This window comes from Prenolepis imparis, unplaced genomic scaffold (assembly GCF_030444845.1).
Source record: "Prenolepis imparis isolate NDT839.2.m4 unplaced genomic scaffold, iyPreImpa1.0 SCAF_3, whole genome shotgun sequence".
In the NCBI taxonomy this organism is placed as follows: Eukaryota; Metazoa; Arthropoda; class Insecta; order Hymenoptera; family Formicidae; genus Prenolepis; species Prenolepis imparis.
The window spans coordinates 12,119,747-12,143,017 of record NW_028141161.1 but is presented as its reverse complement, the minus strand read 5'-3'; the positions used below and the strand labels follow the sequence as shown (position 1 = coordinate 12,143,017).

The window sequence follows — 23,271 nt, the reverse complement described above, 5'->3', positions numbered from 1 at the left end:
TTTACTACAGTGACTAATTTTATAAATGAAGCGAGAGGTCCGTGTCAGATTTCCTGTTTTCTTTTTTATTACTTTACTATTATTTTCTATTTGTAAAAATTGTTTAAATAATTGTTAAATTTGTATATTAAGTTTCATGGTGACCCAGGTTTACCAAATGAATTAAACAATCGAACGATTCGTGCAAATAAACATTATCTTGTATATATACACAATCGCATTCGAATTATTGAATACATTTTCGCATCTAATAGAAAATAAGGACTTTTACAACTTTTACAATATATATATGTATAAGAACCGATATTTTTTAGAATTTAAAATATTAAAAATCGTATTTATTTCGTGTTTTTCTGTTGAGAAGCTTAGTTGAATTCATTTATATATATAAGACGCGCGATTGTTAAATAGATGAATCTTAAAAGTCAATTCAAAATTTATAATTCATACTTTAAATCATATTTTAAATAGCAATTCAATTGAGAAACTCAGATAAAATATGTCTAAGATGTAACTTAAATTCTATTTCTCACGGTTCGATAACCGACTCTTGAAAAAAGATCCGCACTTTTTTTAATTTTGTATCAATTAAATATTAAATATTAGATATAAGATTTCAATCTCGTGAAGCTATCCTTGGGCGGTCTAAGTCGATCCATCGATTGATATCAAATGGTCCATTAAGGATGCCCATAATGACAACGACCACGAGGTAACGACAACGAAACAGTCGTTTTCTCGATAATAAGCCTTTATTTAAGAGATCGAGGTCACCACTTTGAAGGAGAATCGACGGGCGGAACAAAGCCACGGCAAGCTACTGAAATAGTTCGATCGACGTATCGAAAAAAAAGTATCCTTTAGCTTTCCTGATGTTGCTCGTTTTAGGGACATTAAGGAGACACAAAAATCGATAGCGTGCTCTCGAAACGTCAAACACTGTCGCGATAGTAAGCAAGACGCAAATGTAATCGGATAGGCGGAAAAAATTATGCAGTCAATGAATTGTTTTCAGAAGAAATTAACGTTTATATTAGTGATGGAAAATTACTCTAAAGCGAGTAATTTGTGAGCGAAAAGATTGTAGCCTAAGATTTTTTAAAGCTTGTGAGAATTTAATTCCACTGATAACTGATAGATAGAAAAGTTTCAAAAGATCAAATATATATATAAATATATATACATATATGTATATTGTGTGATATATAGAATAAAAGAGAGAAACCATATATAATAATTACAATTTGATTCCAGAAATATTTAACATCTGAATTTAACAGTGTACTCTCTATCCTGATCACCACAAAATTATAAAAATTTTAATAATCGCCGCTAATGATTAAAATTCTTAAAAAATAAAAAAAATGTGTTAAAAATATAAGAAAATATTAATTAAATAGTCGTCCGCTTAATTGATAAAATTGTGAATAAATTAATTAACGCTGCTAATTTTTAAAACTTATTAAAAAATAAAACAATATAATATAAAATATAAACAAGTTTTATTATAATAAGTTTCTCGTTTCAAAAATAACATATCTTTTAAAACACAGAAATATCTTCAAGCAAATTAAACCGATGCTTTAAAATTCAATAAAATTTTATCGTTATAAAAATCTTATAATACACGTCACTTCAAATTAAATAAAAGTTTTTCACTCACCGGCGCCGATGCGTAACAGCCATAAGTTGTTGACAACAGCATAGTTGTTGATAATGTATCTATAACATACAAATATAAAAAACAAATTATAGCATCAAAGTTAATATTTTAATAATTTAATAAATTAAAAATTAATATTTAAAGAAATTATTATTGAACGCGCCGAATTTTTTATACCCAATGCACAATAACAAACTGATATATGAAATAATTTTATAAATTTTTAAAAATAAACTTTTTAAATAAAATAGAAATTTTTTTATACGAACTTATATAAAAGTATTTTTCCCTAATTAATAAACTTATTCAAATAAACTTACTTAAATAAACAAATCAAATTAATGCGCAATTTATCTAACAATTAATATACAAAATAATAAATATTTACCCTAGAGTCGCTAGTCCGGCACCTGATGCCTCTCCTAGGCCTCCTCCTCCTCTCAGAGATTGTCAGGATTGTCAAAGTGGAATACGCGCGACACTTTTAACGGCACTCCCGCACTTATACACACGATACATTTAACAGCGCTTCCAAATTTTACGATCAAAGCTCGTTTTAAACAAGAATCACATAATTAAACCTTACTTTTTAAACGTTACTTTAAAATTCAATAAAATTTTACCGTTTTAAAAATCTTATAATACACGTCACTTCAAATTAAATAAAAATTTTTCATTCACCGGCACCGATGTGTAACAGTATAGTTGTTGAGATCAAAGTTATACGTTATCTGTAACATAAAAAATATAAAGAACAAATTAAAGCATTGAAATTAATATTTTAATAATTTAATAAATTAAAAATTAATATTAAAAGAAATTATTATTGTGTATACGTTTAATATATATATTTCTTTATTTCTTATGCATTGATATTGTTCGATTAATACATAGCATTAGCAATTTAACATTTAGATTTAGAAAAGTAAAACAATTTTTATTTTTAATGAAGAGCAAGTCTTTTAGCCATCTTTTGATTTTAGATTGCCAAGTAATTAAATAATTATCGATTATTTGTATTTTTTTCCAAATGTATAATTAAACTTGAAAAATTGCCTAACTATAAATAGGAGATTAAAGTAATAGGAGGAGAGATTTTGAAATAATCGATATATATCTAGATTTATTTTTTCATTTGCATCTGCAAACATTCCTTTTTAAACAGTTGATAGCAAGTCCTAATTAGAATCCTCGAGTATACACGTATGCCGATGTTCTTCGTCGCTTTCTTCGTGCAACTGACATGACGTTTCGATTGAAACTAAGGCAAAAAAGATGCACGACGAGAAGAGGAAGACGACGGCGAAGAAGACGACATTTTCGCGGGAGATGATTAGATGACAGGGTGGTAGACAAGGATGAAACAGAGCAGCCTCCAGGAATAAAGAGAAGGGAGAAGGTGGATGGGCGAAGGGAACGTACCAGTGACCTGAATACGTCGCGCTCGAGGGCACAATCTCTGAACATCTTCTCCTGGTAATGTGCTTGGCGCGCCAATTCCTATACTGCAATCGGCGCCTAGCACCTCTACTCTTTTCTCTACTTCTTTCTTTGCATTTTGTCCTTCCACAGTTTTATGTACTTATATCAAAAGTGCATGTTTTTCTTTTTTAATTTAGACATTGAATAATTCGATACATTAATATAAAAATTTAATATAAAAAATTAATAGGTTTTGCTTTTCTTTTTATATATATTCTTAATCATATTTATGTTTTTCATATTTATGATATATTTATAAATCTTGTTTATTTGTGTTATCATTGTAATTTAAATTAGTTCTTTACGCATGATTACATCGTGCATTAACTTATAAAATTGTATAATTTTTAATTGTGTTATTTTTTATTATTTTATTTTTTCTTATATTTTTGCATATTTTTATTCTGACTGAGCTTGACGCAGATTAAAGTCAGTAATAAACTGACTTCAATCTTATTCTCGCTGTGTATTATATGAATGTCTTCTTTACTATGTTTCTCTTACTGATTCGCGAATTACACAGACGCATAAATGCGTTTGCGAGCACATGAGGCTGCATCGGCGTGGAAGATGAGGCGAATTGCGACATCCGCGAATTTTCGCTATACATAATGGGAGCGCCGTGACAGAGGACGCGATGCGACGCAATGAAGTAGAAGGGAGAAGTGCACTTGCATCTCTTTGACTTTTCAAGAGAACAAAGAAAGCTCAATTAACCTATTTTGCATCTGTGCATCTATAATAGTATATATATATATAGTAGTATATATAATTTGCATGGGTCTAGAAGCCAGCAACTTTTAAGAAATTTCACTACTTTGCAGAATGTCGTGATATTTAAAAATTTTTTTTCCTGTATAAATATTTTTACAAATATAAACATAAGAAATCAACGCATTATATGAGAAATATAATATAATAAGTTTTTAAAAATTTCTTATAAACTTCAAGCAGCTTGTATACCATTTGTAATTAATATTATAATGTAATAATTCTCACAACAAAATATGCGAGGATTAAATATGTGTACTATAATTTATCTTAGCCATTTTTTTCTTCTGATAATGACTTAATGTTCACGAAACAACGACAGTTATATAAATGAAAATACCCACTTTATTTATACGTATGTTACTCTCGACAATTTCGCTACCTATCTGTTTGTATGCAAGCAACGTTTGCGAAAGATGCATCGCAGCCACGCGTTAATGTTCCGGCGGTGTTTCTACGCGAGCGCGGTTGGAAACATCCTCAACATATCGCAATATCCTTTGCCAATGTCCTTTCGGAAATGACAACGACAACGTGCCGCACATCGTCGTCGTATTCATTTGATATCTGCTGTTCTCGAGGGATATCAGTCGCGCCACTCACATCTGTCTCGTGGATGCCACAAGTTTACGTCACTCTAAGGAACTTCCGACAAGGAGAAAGAGAGCTGAAGTAGTTACTCCTGACAAGACATATCCTTTGAGTCATGTTTTAGAAATCAGAGAAAAAAGCTTTAATTTATATTTAATTAACTGACTGTCCTATTTAACACTTTTATTATGTAAATAAAGAAATGACTCATTCTAAAAAATATATTTATATATCGTAAAATAGTTATATGCTACATATGTATCTCTCTATGTAATTTAATTTATTATATTTATTCTATTTGTCATATTTATATTTATATAAAAAACAATGTTTCGTTTTAGAAAACATTTTTTTAATTCAGTTTTTGAAACTAAAAGTTTAAAACATTTGAATGTATCTAAATAAAATGTTCAAAATAATCTCTTTCCCTGCCGTTCTTGATCTTTTTCTCTCTCTTTTGCCAACAGCATTAAACATTTTAAAATATGCAAATTTTAAAATCGGATTGTATAACATAATTTTACGAAATACTTTTTAAAAAAGTTAAAAAGTCTACTATCGCTGGCAAAGAATAGAAAAACGCTGAACATGGACAAATTAAGAATCTACAGAAACATGCGAGTCATAAAAATTAATGAGCTTATGTTTTAATTAACTAAAAATTTTAATATGTTAAGATTTTTACATATTGCAAAAAACCTATGTTAAATTTTCTAAAATTGAAATTTAACTTTACTTTAGATATATATTTTACTGAAAGTAAACGATATCGTTAGCGAAGTGAAGGAAAACATCGTTGAACATTAGATAATTTCTAGAGAAACACGAGAAACTACCATTTAATATAAACTTACTTGGAAGAGAATTAGTTTTGCCAGTGTATAGTTACTTCTGCTAATTGTTGTGTTTACGTGTTAACAATTGCTCGTTTTTACAAATTCCAACGCTGGTCGGATTTATTTACAGCCGATTTGCCAAGTACAAGGAATATTCTCGCGTCTCCTTTTAAAACCATAATATTTTTCATAGCCTATGAAAAAGTTGCGTTACGCAATATACACTTCCGCGATCGCTGTAATATCGTAAGCTCGAAGAAACTAAGAGACAAAGTTCTCAAATAATAAACTAAAAAAATAATAATAATAATAAAGGGGGGAAAAAATGAAGGAATTGCCGCCGATAAAAGCGCATGGGAGTGTGCGAACTTTATGGGACTTCTTTACGCAGCACAGTTACATCGAAGTTTGCGTGACATCGCGCCACTTTAAATGCAAGGATCCGCCGAAGCACTTTTAATATCAGATATCGAGGTCTTATAACGTGCATATTACAACAGAAGGCATCCGACAGCTAGCTTTATGCACGTATACGGCTCCGTGCTGAAACTTTCATGAAATTCGATCAGACGCTCGCAAAGTATGTAAATGAACACGGACACTTCGATCCTGTAAATATACAGGTGCTACGAGAGCTTACAAAATAGATCGAATTTGTATCTTATTATTTACACTTTAATATTCATCTCTAGACAATATAAAAAAGATTCCAAAATTGTCGCGGCATACTCTTTTCAGTCTAATAATTGTTTAAGCATTGATTATATCAATCAATTATCATAGATAGTTTCTACATATATAGATAGTTTCTACATATTTATGCATTTAAAGGAAACTTTGTAAAAAAATAAATTTTTTAAAAAAGAAAAATTAAAAAAAAAATGTTTTTGGCAGGAATAGAATTTTACGTTTACGGAATCTTCTCGTGGATAAATTTTAAAAAATCATTAAAAAATATTAATTTCAAAAAAGAGTACATAGTAATATATTTTTCATTTTGTAATATATAAAAAAATAAATATTATAAGAATAAAATTAAACAGTTTAAATTACATGCTATAAAAATATTGAATAATATAATTGGCAAAATTAAAAATCTCAGAATATAAAACATTAATTAAAAACTAAAATATATATATTCGTCTATCCATTTAACATTTATAACATCGTTTTAGAAAATTTTATACTGTTCTCGAGTTGTCTTTGTTCATGCAAATTTTTACGGGGACATCAATATATATGGTAAACATCGATACGTGACACTATAATAAATCACTAAAAACATGATATTAAACGCGTTAAATTGTTTTCTTCATTCGTCGTTTCCATTTTTTGTGCTGTCGTTCGGATAATTTATCAGATTTACGTATTTACGTTCTGGTTTAAGCACTCATATCTTTTGCAAATGCCATAAATAAATTTCGTATTATTTCGACGTGAATTTTCGAATGTCTAATTAGGTTATTGAGTTTCATGTACAAAATTTTATCTTTTGTTTAGTAATTACGTCCATTGTATTTCGCCGATGATACGACATAATTCTTGTTATGCGATGCCCGTTTGATATGTTACGAAAATATAATAAATTGTATTCACAATTTATTGTCATTATTTATATATGAAAAAGAGCCGAAACATCAACATGATGCGAATAAATTTAATCTTAATGAATGCCTGTAAATGGGGATACAAAATATTTAATATTAATTTTGTCATTAATTATCCATATTCTATAATGCAGCTAGATTACACTTGGCAATATATATTGTTTTCGGGCTTGCACATCACCGATAATTCGATTGAGATTATTCGATTAATTGTCATTTATTGGATTGAAATCTTAATGTTATAAATAATTTAAGTTTATTGAAATATGACAACTAAAATAAATAATCCTTAAAAGATGCAACTTAGATTATTATATCGCGACATATATCATATATCATGTATACAATCGCTCCCTTCATCATCCCGAAATAACCATCACCTTTACGTTGAAAAATATACATAGGCTTGCGAACTCGGTTAATGCACATCTAATTGATAGTAAGTGCACACGATTATATTCACTCAGCTATCATACATTCTCTTTAGAATATGTACTACAGCCTAACTGTAAGCTGGTTATCAGAGCGATTAGTTCCACGCATGCAGTGGAAGTGTGCGGCTTTAGTCGGCCCGCCAACTCAAAGCATTAGAGTAGTAGTTGCAGTAGATATTCACCGCCTTGATCAGACGACCGTCGCGAACTAACAGAGCGTTCTACTTAAAATGACACGTGGTAATAGAATTGATATCAATTTTACGCGGTAAGCAATGCAAAATAAAATAAAGCGTCATCTCTTTTAACTTTGTGTGCGCGTGTTTAATACAGATGCATAAAAAAAATTAATTAAAGTTATGTAAAATAACCAACATTTTGATATGCCATTTCCATGTTTCGTCAGAGCAAAGTTAATAATTTCTAAGTGCAGTATACATATACACAAAACAACAAATTATTAATTAATATCGTATAAAACGTATGACGATTAATAAATTTATACGTGACATTACGAAAATTAAATATGTATGCAGAACATTAAAATTTGTTGTCTGTTCAAATTTGCATACGTGACATATACGAATGATACAATTGTTATTTACATTTTTTTTTGTGTAATTTTTTAACCAAATAAATTTTTGTGAATCATATTTTCCACTGTCATTCTGTATAATTTTCGTATAATTTTAATAAATACGTATTAAATACATAATAAATTAAAATATTATTATTATTTTGTCTATGTCGCACGAAATCGTGATTTTTTTTATGCTGTGCACAATATACTAATTATATATACCTACATATATATAACTTTTAAAATATTTTTCTATACGATTATGTGTTATGCTGTATATTGACTATATTATTTTATTATTATTAAAAAATATAATGTAAAAGTTTATATACAACAGTTTAATACTAAATTCACGGTTGTGCAAACTAACTTTCTTAAAAATAGCGACAGCTTGAATTCTATGATTATGAGCTATCAAACTGCAGAGTAATGAAGAGAAAGAAAAGTCCCTCGCATAGCCTTCGGCGACGAAACTTTACTGTTTGCGTCGCGTTGTCAAGATGTATATCTCCGGTTGGATGATACATACATATCGAGAAACTATATTTTCCAAGCGTTTCCCTTTATCTTTACCCCGAAAAGAGAGCATCATGAAAGGATCGCGAGAACGGCGAGGGCTCAAATAGCGACCTCCTAAGAGGCGACCTCCTAAGAGGCGACCTCCTTTGAGAAGATCTTCGGCTCCGAGTTGCGGCAGTAAAGTACGAACAGGTACGAATTGCAAAATCGCGGGAACTCTCTTTGATCCGGCGTATACGCTTCGCATCTCGCTAACACAAAGGCAGTCGCGCATACATACGCTCCAAACCCATTTGCAAGCGCATGCTACCGCAGTGCCGTATGATCGTTTGTTAGATCCGAATATGATTCTCTTTTTATGAATGCTGAATATGCATGGAATACTGAGAAACGTAGGAGCAACGTAAGGCAAATGGCAATGCGAAGTTAAATATGATTCATTGTCTCGAGACGCAAGAATAAAGATTAATCGAATGTAAACTTTCTAATGTCAGAAGCATATAAATTTAATAACTGATAAATCGGCAAAATTATAAAGCTATCTGTATTCTTCTCTAGTGCATGTATTCTTCTGATACAAATTTAATATTTTTTAAAAGTAAAATTATGCATGTATTTTATATATGTATATATTCCCGAAGAGATGGGAATCTCTATAGGTAATATATTATATTATATATTATATAATATTATATATGAGATAATATGAGATTATATTAGATTCAATATGATTATTTACCAGAAGACACATCGATTGCTATATCTATAATCTATACCTACAAATGAAGATAAGGTCTATAATTGGGGACGCGAAGAGAGGTTAAACTCGACTTTAGGGTAATTTCCTGGGCTCTTAATGAGTCTGGCTCCTTCTGCAACAGAAATAATAATCCCCCGGTCTTGACAACGGCGACGAGATTGCTCCTGAAGGCGCCGCGTCGGGGGCCGAGAGAACGGAGTTTGGATCATAACTTCCGCGGAAACGGAAGGCGAGCAGCAGTAAAGGCACTAACGATAGCTCATTAAGGCCGTATTCCGCGACAGCTGCGATCGGTTTCGCAGAGTCGGCTCCTTTTATCTGCCAGTTTTACTGCGTGTAATTAAGTCTTTATTGGCTGCCATGGCCCGAAGTCACGCGCTTTGTCGTCATATGTATTTCGTGTGCACATGCGTGCATGAACGAGTGCGAGCGTATCCACCCTTTTACGGTTCTCTTTAATGACCATCAAGTTTTCGATTTACAGTTCTTGCGTTAGAAATAATTTTCCACGAAAATTTTAAGTCTATCTATCTCTAGAATTTGTTCTTTAAATTATAACTATTCTTCGATTAAACTTTCTTTTAACGAGAGAAGATTTTGATATCAAACTGTAATTTTATATATTTAAATATAGTGTAACATAATATGTTGTAGTTTGCATATTTTGTCATGTGCCAGTTAATCGTTAGCTTGATTCGATAGGATTGACCGCGCGACATCGAAAATAACGCTAGAAATTATTCTATATATAGAGTCATCTCATTAAATTGTATAAATAGGTTAACTTTAATTCATTTAAGAGAAACTGCATGTAATCCAGCATGAAAATGCTCTATATGTCGAATCGTAGTGTGATATAATTATCGTTTGAATATTGCATTGCATGACAAATTTAGTGGTCCGCTTCAATCAATAGAATCGAACGCGATATCGAAAATAACACAATGGTAAAAATTATTATTGGTAGTTTTAACGAATGTCGCGAGCATCCATATAATATTGAAACGGCGTTCTTTCTCCTAAAATTGGAGCAGTAATAGATTCCTCTATAATAATTTAAAAAACATTTTTTTATATTATTTCTCTATATAACTTTTTTTTAGATAACGTATCATGACATATTCTTAGGAAAAAAATTATCTCTACAAATTATTTTCTATTGTCATACAGTACAGTTTAAACTCCAAAATAAATTGCAATTCACAAGCCTCATTAATTTGTAACGCTTTATGACACTCATAATCGATAAACATATTTCGTATATCAGATCAATTGACTGCTGTCTTCTATGCTTATTAAGATCTCTCGAATTATTTCAACAAGTATTATCGGATATATTGTATAGCACTAACATTTCTCAACGTTTTCTATATATAATACAATTGTTAATTCAATAAAATATTATATTTAGTATATTCAATCACATTTGTTCGGATTATTTTTAAAATAAACAACCCTAAAAATGTGATAAACGCTTTTTTCTTCGATCGACTCGTTCGACACGTGTACTTATTTTCCTAATCGAAGCGAAATGATTTCTAACTGAAGCGAATGCGATTAATAGGGAAATATATAGCCGACGGAAATAACCAGACAGAGAGCTTGTTTCTCATTATCATTCACTTTGGACGATGCTAAATCTTCGTGCAGATCATATCTCACGATTTATGGGAAGAAAATTAAAACCCACACACGCTTTGTAGGCGCTTTAGGTCGAAGTTTAGCGCTTGTGGCCACCTATTTTGTTCGAACGAGTAATGCGCTTGCAATTCGACAGTCCCCCTGGGGCTCCATGAATAAACGATGGCGATGCGTTCCCCGTCATTTCCCGCTCTGAATAGTCTTCAATAAACAATACGCTACACCGAATTGCGCGAGCGGAAAAATTGAAAAAAACACAACTTTCGACATTCATAAATCGTGAAGATCAATTCAATTTTTACAACGTTATTGGAAAATAAATGTAAAGTAAAGTAAGTATAAATAGCTTTTTTTTTACAACGTTCCCGTTTTTTTTCTTCTCCTTATTTATTCCGAAATATTTCAACTATCACCAAACGGAGAAAGCAAAAATTTCACGGTAAAATAAATACAAGTGTTACATATCCAGAAGTGAAAATAAGTATCGTGAAATTCGGTATTTACCTCTAGAATTTACTTTGAACACCTTTTGCGAGAATGTCGCTCTCTTTTTCTCTCTCTTTCTCTCTCTCTGTTCGCGCAATCGATATAAAATCCGATATACATTGCCATACAAACAGTAAACAACAACACTGCAGAATATTTTGATTAGCAGAATTGTAAATAAATGCAAATTTTGATATAATTCTGATTTGCCAGGAATCAATTAGATTCCGTTGAGGTCTTTGAATATTTTTCTACGCGTAAATATCTGTAAAATTTTGTTTTTGCTCTGTATCTATATGTCTAATGGACATCTATGAAAAACCAAACAAATTAGATTTTACAGAGAATGCACATCCATATATAAATTTATTTATTATTATTATATTCATATTATATGTTCACATATGAGAAAAATATGTGCATATATCATCATCATAATTTGCAACGATATAGTAACTATCTTCATTACTTTATTATTGCTTTACAAATTGAACTATCGATGCACTTTATTTACAAACAGGTTTAAAAACATATGAAATACACTTCGTTATAGTAAACATTTCCCTTCTCAATTTTTAACCATTACCTACCAATATATTTGAAAAAAATAAAATTTGTTTAATTGAACAAAATAAATCATGCTATAAACTACAAAGTTAGTAATTTAAAAATGAAAACAATATGTTAACAAAAAACAACAAACAAATTTCTTAATTTTTTCGGTGCGTGTTTTTCAGATGTCGTAGGTCTTTTTGGCGTCGACAGACATTCAATTTGCAAAGCGTTTGTGAGATCATTTAAAAGAAAAGTGAGACATATGCGAAATCGTAAAAAAATAGAGAAGACAATATCGAGAGTTAAAGATGGTCGTCTCAGCGAGTGGTTAAGATTCTTATGTCGCGCTGATATTCCTCTTGCAGTAGGAAAATATTAAATTAAATTACATTATATATGAGAAAGTATGTGTCGTAAGAAGGAAATGCGACATGCAGGTTTAGTCTCGTTTTTATAGCGCCGAGGGTTTGACGCATAAAAATTGGTTGCGAAACTTTTTATAAAATATAAGATATAATTCACAGCATTTCCGAAATAATTAAGTAAATAATTAATAAGTTTGTCAGCTATATTTGCATATTTTAATTTCCATGTTCTACATCTACATGTTAGAGTCTGTCAGTATTTTAGTATTTATATGAAGGAAATATTGATTGCAAAACAATGCAGATAAAATTGTATTATTTAATTTATCTAATTGAATCAGCACAATCATTGGCAATAATTAAGTCAATGGAAATGATAAACATCGGTAAATTTCAAGCCTACAGTCTATTACGACAATAATATGGCATTAAAATGGCGATTAAACAATGTAATTAATTAAACGACTCAGAAATCAATCTAAATATGTTCTATTTGCTGCACACATTTTCGGTCCATGTTTTTCTAAATATAGCGATCTCTAATTCGAGGTTTTTTTTTAATTGACGAGAGATATATAGCATAGAGCCTGGATTTGCAATAGTAATAAGAACAGTTATCTAGAAAGGGAAAATATATTTGATTTTCAAATCACTTATTCATACTCCGATATTTTTCTCGCTTACCTATCAGATTTCCGTTTAAGAGGATCGGAGAAATAATGTTTCGCGTAGTCCAGAAAGAGGATCGGAAATGTGTGCGGTAAAGGAAAGATTTTTAGATTGATTTTTAAAACGCTTAATTAATTCTACATCGTTAAGCATGGTTTTAAGCTCGTTATTGCCGGCTGTTTAAAATATAATTAGTCTATAATTTTTGAGCATATATATATATGTATGTAACAATATAATAAATAAAAAAAAAACCGAAATATTGCGACGTACGCGCAACGAGGCTTCCTCAATTTAAGAAACGCTACTGTGTGTAGATCACCGCGCGAAATTTTCTCTAGTACATTCGTCGTTTTCGTGTCTGGGGCCCCGCCGGCAATGGCCTTAGATCCATTACCACCGTCGTCGAGAACTTTCCTCGAGGGAGGATCCCGCGATTCCGAGATGTCGAGCGTGTTCTAATCTCCGCGATCTGCAATTGTCGCGCGCGTACGTAAGAATTGTTCAAATGAAGAGCCCGACGTGGTCGCTATGAAGCGCGATTCGTTTATACAAATCGAGGTCATGTGCAGAAATTTACATTGACGTAAAAATTATTGCATTTTACAAAAAAAAAAAAACGTGTCTGGCAAATTGTGTAGGAGAAAATTCTCGTTATTTGACTTATTTGTAATATTGTATTTTAATATCGTGAAGTTTGTTTTTAAAATAATTTAATGAAAGATAATGAAATGCCGAAATGACGTTCTGTCGTTAGCTATACCGTTCTCTATTAATAATTCTCTGTTATAAGAATTTAATCAATTCAAATTTGATTTTCTGCTCTGAGTTTATTAAATACAAATAAATATGATTTTGATAAATGCGATGGCAACGAGATAAAGAGATGCTTTTGTACATTAAAATATATATTTGAAAGCAACAAAATTATTATCATTAACTGAAAATCATCGATTAATCACTTCTTATTAGATACTTGTTATCGAGTGAAAAATTCTGACAGACGAAATCTTTGATAAATGTATAAAAGATGCCTTGAACTTTTAACGGTCCAGTGGTTGCGTTTTTAAGATATTGCTCTTGCGGCAAAGTAACCAAAAGGAATAAGGAGGTGGAAAGCTGGGTGGGAAGATCCAAAGGACGAGAGAATTGTCGTTCCTTATAAGAGTGGAGATAGCGAAAGGAATAGAAAAATGCATTGCTCTCAAATATTCTAACCGTAACAAAAGCTTACCCTCTTGATCTCGAGGCACCCGGTATAAACCGTCTTTCGCATGAAGTAAGAAGAATTTTTCACGATGCAATGTCCTTTCGCCAGCTGTATTCGCTGTCGAAGTAACGAGAAGTTCGTAAAGTTTTCCGGTTAGAGAACAACGGTAGATTCAAACCGAAAATAAAATGATTACCAGTAATTATTTAGCTCTTATATTAATGAGAAATATCAGCTGATATAATGCTGTAGTCTGCTGTATTTGCCATATATAATATGATTTGTTGAAAGATTGAAAATATCGCTTTTATTAGAGATACATAATATAAAAATTAATTATATATTTTAAATAATTTTAAAAAATTTATAATTTACTTTAAAGAGAATTGATTGACAATAAATGAGAAGAGAGAGAGAGAGAGAGAGAGAGAGAGAGAGAGAGAGAGAGAGAGAGAGAGAGAGAGAGAGAGAGAGACCCGACATTCTGCAATGTTTACTATTAATTGCTAGCATCCGCGTATTGCTAATTCCTGAAAATAGCAAATTTCATTATTCGTTTGTAACGATCGTCGACATGGTAATAATATCTCGCACGACGATTTAAGGAGAGACGGAGCACAGTTTGTCGCTCCCGGCAATTCATCTTTGCCCGCAGAGAGCATAGCGAAGGATACTATAGAGAATGGGACTGGTTCACTGCGAGTGAGTCACTCGAGAGAAGAGAAAACGAAGAGCACGGCCAAGGTCCGAGACTCTAACAATAAGTGGATACTAAACAAACACTAGAGTGAACGAAGAGATCTTCGCGGAACGTCTAAGGAACCTTTCCCTCGTCGACAAGAGCAGGATTATGCAAGAGCAGAAACTAAGAGACAGAAATACAAAGAGAAAGAGAGAGGTAATTGTGAATTTTTTATTTGAAAACGTTCGTCAAATATTCTTGCAATAATTGGATATAATTTTAATAATCAATTTCGAGATACTGGCAAAAATGCAAAATAAATTTTATGTCTGTATGGTATAACAGAAGCGATATTTAACATTCTTGTTTCGTATTTATATATTTACACGACAACCCACATATTTACAAAATCTCTTTCGATAATTATAATGGCAAATTCTTCTATCAAATTAGATTGTTTTCTGATTAAATCGTAATAGAAATGATCATCATTAGTTACTAATATGTAATTAAATATCTAGACTTTGTCCTTTGTCATTTATTTATAATTTTATTTATCAAATAATGTGATAGCATCCTGATGCTAAGTACATAAAAAACAACTGGCCGTGTGTATTATATTCATAGTATAGTGTCAAAATTTAAATAATCAAATAATCCGGATTTTATATGTCAAATGTGCTTTCAATTAAAATATCCATAAAGTAATAATAAAAAATCTAACATTTTTTAAATAATAATTTTGATATAAGCTTTCGAACTTTTTGTTGTAATTATATATGTGCATTTATTCAATTTTTATACTTTAATACTTGTTGAAAGTTTATATTTTAATACTTGTTGATACTCAAATATATCTTTTGCATTTTAAATTTCTTACCAATTTGTAAATTGTTATATATTATTATTTCCGGATTGAAAGAATGGAATAACATAAAAATCACCAGATAAAATAATTCAAGAATAATAGAAAATAATTAATATATGTATAAAACGTGGAATAATATGAATTGTTGATATGATATATGGATATATTTGAATGAGTGGTCGCGTGTGCGAAATAAGGAGTGTGAGATAGGTCGCGGCTACGCGCGTATGTAATAACGTGTGTACACAGCTTCGTTCAATCACGTGAGACGCGATCGCATCGAGTGGACATGAATCGCCGATATTATCGGTCAGAAGAGTTGCAGCGAGTTGAAATAAATCGCGCATGAAAGTCGCGAGAAATGTAGTTCAATAATAATTCTTTAAATAATTATATAATAGATTGCATATACAATATATGTGTATAATTTAATATTTTTTAGATTTTTTATTTTGAAAAACTTTAAGTATTTAATATAATATTCACAAAAATTATAATATTTGTATATAGATGCATATACAATATTTTAATATTATATTTAAAATATTTATAAAATTCTTTTATATTTATAATACAAGATAATTAAAAAAAAAAATAAACAAATTTTAGATGCATTCTACCAGCTATGTGAACTAAGCACCCGACTTTTTAAAAATTAATTTTTTAAAACGGAAAATGATAGCATTTCGTTTGTAGTTGTTTATAATAACAATAATTTCGTTTGTAGTTTTATCAATTAATAAATAAAAAAATTTTTTAAATGACTCGCACCCGACAGTGAGATATCGCAAATCCGCTTGCGCAGTCTTCTTTAGAATCGTTTGTAGTTGTTTGTAGTGATTTTTCTTTCGTTTGTAGTTGAGCGGTTCCAAAGTTATAAACAATTGTTTATTCGTCCAAGAGAGCTAACTTTGTCAATTTTTAAGATTTTTCAAATCCGCTTGCGCAGTCTTCTTTAGAATCGTTTGTAGTTGTTTGTAATGATTTTGCTTTCGTTTGTAGTTGAGCGGTTCATAAGGTATAAACAATTGTTTATTCGTCCAAGAAGTAAATTTGTTAATTTCAAAGATATCGCGAATCCGCTTGCGCAGTCTTCTTTAGAATCGTTTGTAGTTGTTTGTAGTAATTTTGCTTTCGTTTGTAGTTGAGCGGTTCAAAAGTTATAAACAATTGTTTATTCGTCCAAGAGGTAAATTTGTTAATTTTAAAGATATCGCAAATCGGCTTGCGCAGTCTTCTTTAGAATCGTTCTTTAGAACAATTTGTTTATAACTTTTGAACCGCTCAACTACAAACGAAAGGAAAATCACTACAAACAACTACAAACGATTCTAAAGAAGACTGCGCAAGCGGATTTGAAAAATCTTAAAAATTGACAAAGTCAGCTCTTAGACAAATAAACAATTGTTTATAACTTTTAAACCGCTCAACTACAAACAAAAGGAAAATCACTACAAACAACTACAAACGATTCTAAAGAAGACTGCGCAAGCGGATTTGCGATATCACAATGTCAGGTGCGAGTCATTCAAAAAAATTTTTTTATTCATTAATTGATAAAACTACAATCGAAATTATTGTTACTACAAACAACTACAAACGAAATGCTATCATTTTCCGTTTTAAAAAATTAATTTTTAAAAAGTCGGGTATAGGTTCACACAGCTCGTCGTGTGCGAATAATATTTTATTACTTTATCAATAGAATTTATTATTTAAATATTTGTAAATAAAATTTTAAAAAAATTGTTGTAAGAAATGATAACATGTTATTATCGCGATATTTGTCGAAACTTTCGAACGAGGAATGAAAGCGTGCAGGAATGAAAAGAGTTCGGACGCGTTACTATTGTCGCTTATATCGGACGGATAATCACTGAAATCGGCTGACCAGTGCTACTTTCTATCCCTGATTAATCGCCAGACTCGGAAAAAATCACTTTCTCATTATTATTGCATATGTACATTATATTGCATATTATATGCGCGTATAATATGACTCATTCTAGCAAGATTTGTTAAATAATTTTGTCGAAACGCTCATATATACATAATGTTATATGATATAAAACTTTCTGTTTTTTCCCCGATTTCAAACATTAAACAGTAAGAGTTTTATACGTCGTGTGAGCTATGTGATCCTAGCACCCGACTTTTTAAAAATTAATTTTTTAAACAGAAAATGATAGCATTTCGTTTGTAGTTATTTGTAGTAACAATAATTTCGTTTGTAGTTTTATCAATTAATAAATAAAAAAAATTTTTTAAATGACTCGCACCCGACATTGTGATATCACAAATCCGCTTGCGCAGTCTTCTGTAGAATCGTTTGTAGTTTGAGCGGTTCAAAAGTTATAAACAATTGTTTATAACTTTTGAACCGCTCAACTACAAACGAAAGGAAAATCACTACAAACAACTACAAACGATTCTAAAGAAGACTGCGCAAGCGGATTTGCGATATCACAATGTCGGATGCGAGTCATTTAAAAAAATTTTTTATTTATTAATTGATAAAACTACAAACAAAATTATTGTTACTACAAACAACTACAAACGAAATGCTATCATTTTCCGTTTAAAAAAATTAATTTTTAAAAAGTCGGGTGCTAGGTTCACATAGCTCATTCTATCTGGTGTAAGAGTGAAAAAAATTATATAAACGTGAGTCCAAAAGCTTTTTTTTTTAATCCAAAATAACCCTTCCATTGAGTACACTTTGACACTGATAGAAGGGCTTATACCCGAAGGCTTAGTACCCGAAAGGTTTATTTTAGGGTGAAAACTAGTATTAACTGCATTGCCACATCCAGTACCAGTAATTGATTAAATGACATTCGATGCGTTCGCCATGTTAAATAATGCAGTTTTTAGCATGTTACAGATAGTTTGTCGTTTCTAAATTAATTCCGGAATACCGTGCAAAACGTCACGTTTGGGAGTGCTATGCAAAGTATTGCGCGTCCGTTTTCATCGCACGGATGTTTTGTCGCGTCTTAATTTGTTTGGGAGTACTGTCTAAAGTATTATGTGTCCGAGTACTGGAGTGCCGTGTAAAATGTCGGGTGTCCGTTTTCATCGTATTGTGAATGGTTTGTCGTATCTTAATTAATTCGGGAGTGCCGTGCAGTGTCGCGCATCTGTTTTCATCGTGCCGCATAAGAGACTATAATAAAATGTTTGATTTGTATAAATTTTTCGAGCAAGTACAACATGTAAATCAACGAACTTGATTATCTGACAATGAGAGAAGGAAAATACCTAGAGGAAGCAGCGATCTTGGGATGAATAATTTATTATTTATATATTAATTGTTATTAATCGAGTGCATGCAATAATATGATTTTATTATTTAAATATCTTTAAACAAGAGAAATTTAGAAGAAAAGACATTTTTATATAAAATCTATAATATTGTAAAAGTTTATACTTAAAAAGAATAATCTTTTCAGAATTCGTAAACTTATTCAATTAAATATCTACTTATATTATTGTAGATACTATGCATCGAATTTTATATTTAACGCGTAGAATAGTAATTTTTTTTAAATATAAATTATTCTGAGCAACTGCTATAATTTGAATCTCTTACAGTTATATGTTATAGAACATCGTAGTAAAAAACGTCAAATACATATAACTACATTTTACATCTTAACTTTTTACACTTCTATTTATACAAGTTTAAATAGTTTTTATATTAATGTGTATTTTTTATTTTTTTCTAATCTATATTCTCTTTCATATCGTGCGTGAGATTCTCGTATAGCTCGATTTGTAAAATGTCCAATTAAGATACTATCAGCCATTTCCCGTGATAATACGGTTCTCGATATCTCTCGCGATCGATACCGATTCCGAAATGCAAATAGTGACATTTGTCAATGTGTTTCCGAATGGCGCTTAATGAAGCGGATTAGCAGTCAGTCTGATTTCCATATTACAACCTTGGTTGTTAAAATCATGTAACAAGCAATTACTTTGCCTTAAAAGAATGCATTAATTAACGCCTTGTACATACATACAAAAAAAATGAATATCTCTTTCATTTTTATATATATGTATAAATAGAAAATTGAACCGAAACGTAAATAATTTTTTCGATGACTGAAATACTATGTATATGTATTTGGTTCTTACTGTTAAAATGGAAAGATCAATCGCGCAAGAGCTTTTTATTTGTGCGGTCGATTAAATATTGGTAATGAGACGTCTTGATCCGGATTCCACGCGAACGGAGCCAAAAAGGAGTTACAAAAAACATAAATAGAAGATAGAGATAACGCGAAATAACGGCGTTGTTCCATTACAGCGAGCATCTGCCGCTCGATGTTACAATATATCAGCTGACTTTATCTGCGCGGCGCACTCGAAGACGATAATTACCTTCCTTTTTCGTGAGCCCTTCGAATCTCGCGCGAGTCGTTTCGAACACGTTCGAAGAGATCGTCGGATTGCTTTCTCTCTCACCGCGCGATTCGATCTGCGTCCTGGAGGAAGTTTAGCGTCGCCATTTTGACACTTTATCACGGAGCAACCGAGATTAGTCGGATAAGACGATTAATTATGTGATGAAGTATGTAGCGTCACACATACTATAGAAGCATATACAAAGTATCGAGCGAAGCGAAGAAAAATAACGCTTCAATTTTGCACGTAACTAAATAGTTTTAAAATTATAAAATTTCTGTCTCAGTTGTGTGTGATACTATAAGATTCTTATATTTTACACCAACCAAACAGTATTTAATTTATATCTTAAAGCAAATTTTATTTTTAAATTATATTTTTACTTTATGATTTTTAATCATTTCTTTCATCCTTTGAAGCAAAGAGAAAGTATTTAAAATTTATACATTACGATCTTAAGAAACATTTTGAAGCGAAAAATCGCATTGTTAAAAGAAATTTAGTCTAAATTATATAATTATATAATTAGATAATAAAAATAATAATGATTCAGTTTCGTTATCTTTGTTATTTAATCATTCTGAACTATGCTAATTGCGCATGCACCGATTAATATGTAATGTATGTGTACTGATATTAAAATACTAGTTGAGTAATCAATTTAAGTTTGATAAAGGAAGATAAACAGGGACGTGTGAGTTAAAACTGTCCAGCCATCGCATCGGGCTGGATCATAGTTTCAATATCGATGGTGGCACAGTGTCAGTGATATATTTTTAGTCGATAAATATTGTACGTTCAGTCTTCCCCCCGCCCTCTCTCTCTCTCTCTTAGCGAGTTGTCGAAGCTGCAATTGCTATGTCTTTTTCGCGACCCCTCCGGATGGTCCACTCATCCTCCGACTCTGTCCTCTTCGGAGCGACCGCGCGGTCGAGTGGACTTTAATGAAGACACAGACACAGCGCGGTTCCGGTCGCGTCCCTAACAAGATAATCAAAGAAAAATCGATTCGCCGGGCTCGCAAATGACGTCCTTTTCGTAAGCCTCAGCCCTTCGGGCACTAACCGCTTTCTCCAAGTGGATGAAGATCGACAGGAGTCGGTCGAGCGGACGAGGGCGACTAACGTGTATTTAATCGTGACGAACTCCTTGTCGATAGTTTCAGAGTTAGCGTAATTAAAAAGCAAGAGCGAGAGAAGACGGAAAAGGGAAGTTATCAAACGACAATTTCCTTGCGGCATTGAACGCAGATAAATAATTCGAGATTATGTCTTCATTATTTATTTATTCGCAGACGATATCTGTGAGGAAGCGTGAAATATCGGTATGAATCGCGCTTAAAAAATTCAGATATTCAATCGTTATTCTATTCGTGTCATCGTAATTACGACGTGATTCGTAAATATTTAATGAGAATACAAGACACGTGCGGATCAGCTTTGAGAAGCTCTAATAGAAATTTCATTCGTTTTTTCGCGAGCGCCGTCAATGAAACGATTACCACTAAAGTGATGGCAAACGAATCAGAGTTTATTGTCGCACATAAAAGCTAGTATATTTCTCAGTCACGTAAAAAAAAAAAAATTCGAAGCCATTCTGCTGGACGTGTTACGTTATTGTGAAATTTATCCGACATGTCAAACAGCATTTCTTTTCACGATCGCGAGCGAAGGAACAAATAAAATAAAGGATGCGTTTAGTATTTCGCGATTCTCGAATTTATTGTTGACAGCAAATAAATCCGGAGACGGATTTACACTGGCCTGGACACTCGGTATTTCACGAAATAGTGATCGATGGGCAAATACGTCTTTGCCAATATCACCGGATGCAGCGGCGCGACGCGTAAAGTATAGTAACGGCCAATAATAAAAGGGTTACGACTTTTTTCCCGCGACGGTTAAAACTTTATGAGGAGGGCGACGGTGGCGATGCCATAATTCGTGGCAGCGATAGGCATAGTTTTAATTAAAAACAGAATTTGCGCCGTTGTTAGCGGAAATAACGTGGGCGGAAATATTATGTGTCTCGCGACCGAAGAGAAACAAAACTTTAATTGGTACGAACGCGTATGCAAGCAGCACACGTGGATAAGAATCTGCGCTCGAGATATACGATTGGCTTAATTAATTATAAAGCTCGAGGTCGTTGTTATATAAAATATGCAGGAGCACATTGGTCGAATATGCGCGGAAAGCGTCATATATTATTTAATATTTGCATATTTGATGCTGTAATAATATTCATGCGATATCTTTGACGCTAGACACATCAATAACTTATTTCACGATATATTATTTTATACAGAAAATGTCCCACAATTGTCAGACTATCTCTGAGAATACTTGTGTAAATTTAAAATCAATTCTAGCTTTTAGTGGATGCTTGGTGAAAGAACACTACTCGTTTAAATTCGTTTAAATTCGCGTCGAGAAATTTTGCTTTTGCCTTTGTAATTAAATTTTCATTTAAGAAAAATTGATTTAATACCTTTAATTCGTTTAATTATACATTAAATGTAATTAGATCATTTATCAAATTATAATATTAAATTATAATATTAATTTATAATATTAAAATTATGATAATGTTAAAATTATGATAATGCCAAAAAGAAATTAAATATTAAAAGTCTATTGCTAAAAAGAAATCGATTCTGTCATCAAGCGATCAAGAAAGTAACGAAAAAATATTCATACCTTTGGATACCGACGTGGATTTGTATCACAGTGTTTGGCAGTACGGCGTGAATTCGATGATCCAAAAAGCGTTTGCAATCCGAAAAGAACGTAAACAAAGCCACTGTCGACGCCGGCGGAAGCCTGCTTTTCCGAATTGCAAGCTGATAGACGAATCGCTCTCTGATAACGCGCTCTCGATGTTTATTTTGTTTGGTTTCTCCGTTACATGTTGCAGCAGCGCCGTCGTTGCAGGATTTTTTTTTCACGAACGTGGCGGATACGGTTGAAGTGTACACCGATCTGTAATCATAACATTGGTCGATATTGAGCTCGTTTACACGCAGATTCATTAAGCCATTAGAGTTTTCCATCGAAAAGCGCTCTCATCCCGAACTGAACGCGCGTTTACAGAAAATACAAAACCGACATTTATTTGCGAAAGACTTTATAAATTATTACTG

General features: G+C 31.8%; 1 protein-coding gene across 1 annotated transcript in view; it reads right to left on the bottom strand.

Annotated features, from left to right (window-relative positions):
• Nucleotides 1-22,923: 22,923 nt before the first annotated feature.
• Nucleotides 22,924-23,271, bottom strand: part of LOC145933922 (uncharacterized) — a 179,488-nt gene continuing 179,140 nt past the window's right edge. The window contains exon 11 of the mRNA XM_083033980.1: nucleotides 22,924-23,110. Within this exon, the coding sequence (XP_082890106.1) occupies nucleotides 23,033-23,110 (78 nt within the window). The 3' untranslated portion in view covers nucleotides 22,924-23,032. The remainder of the gene's footprint in view (nucleotides 23,111-23,271) is intronic.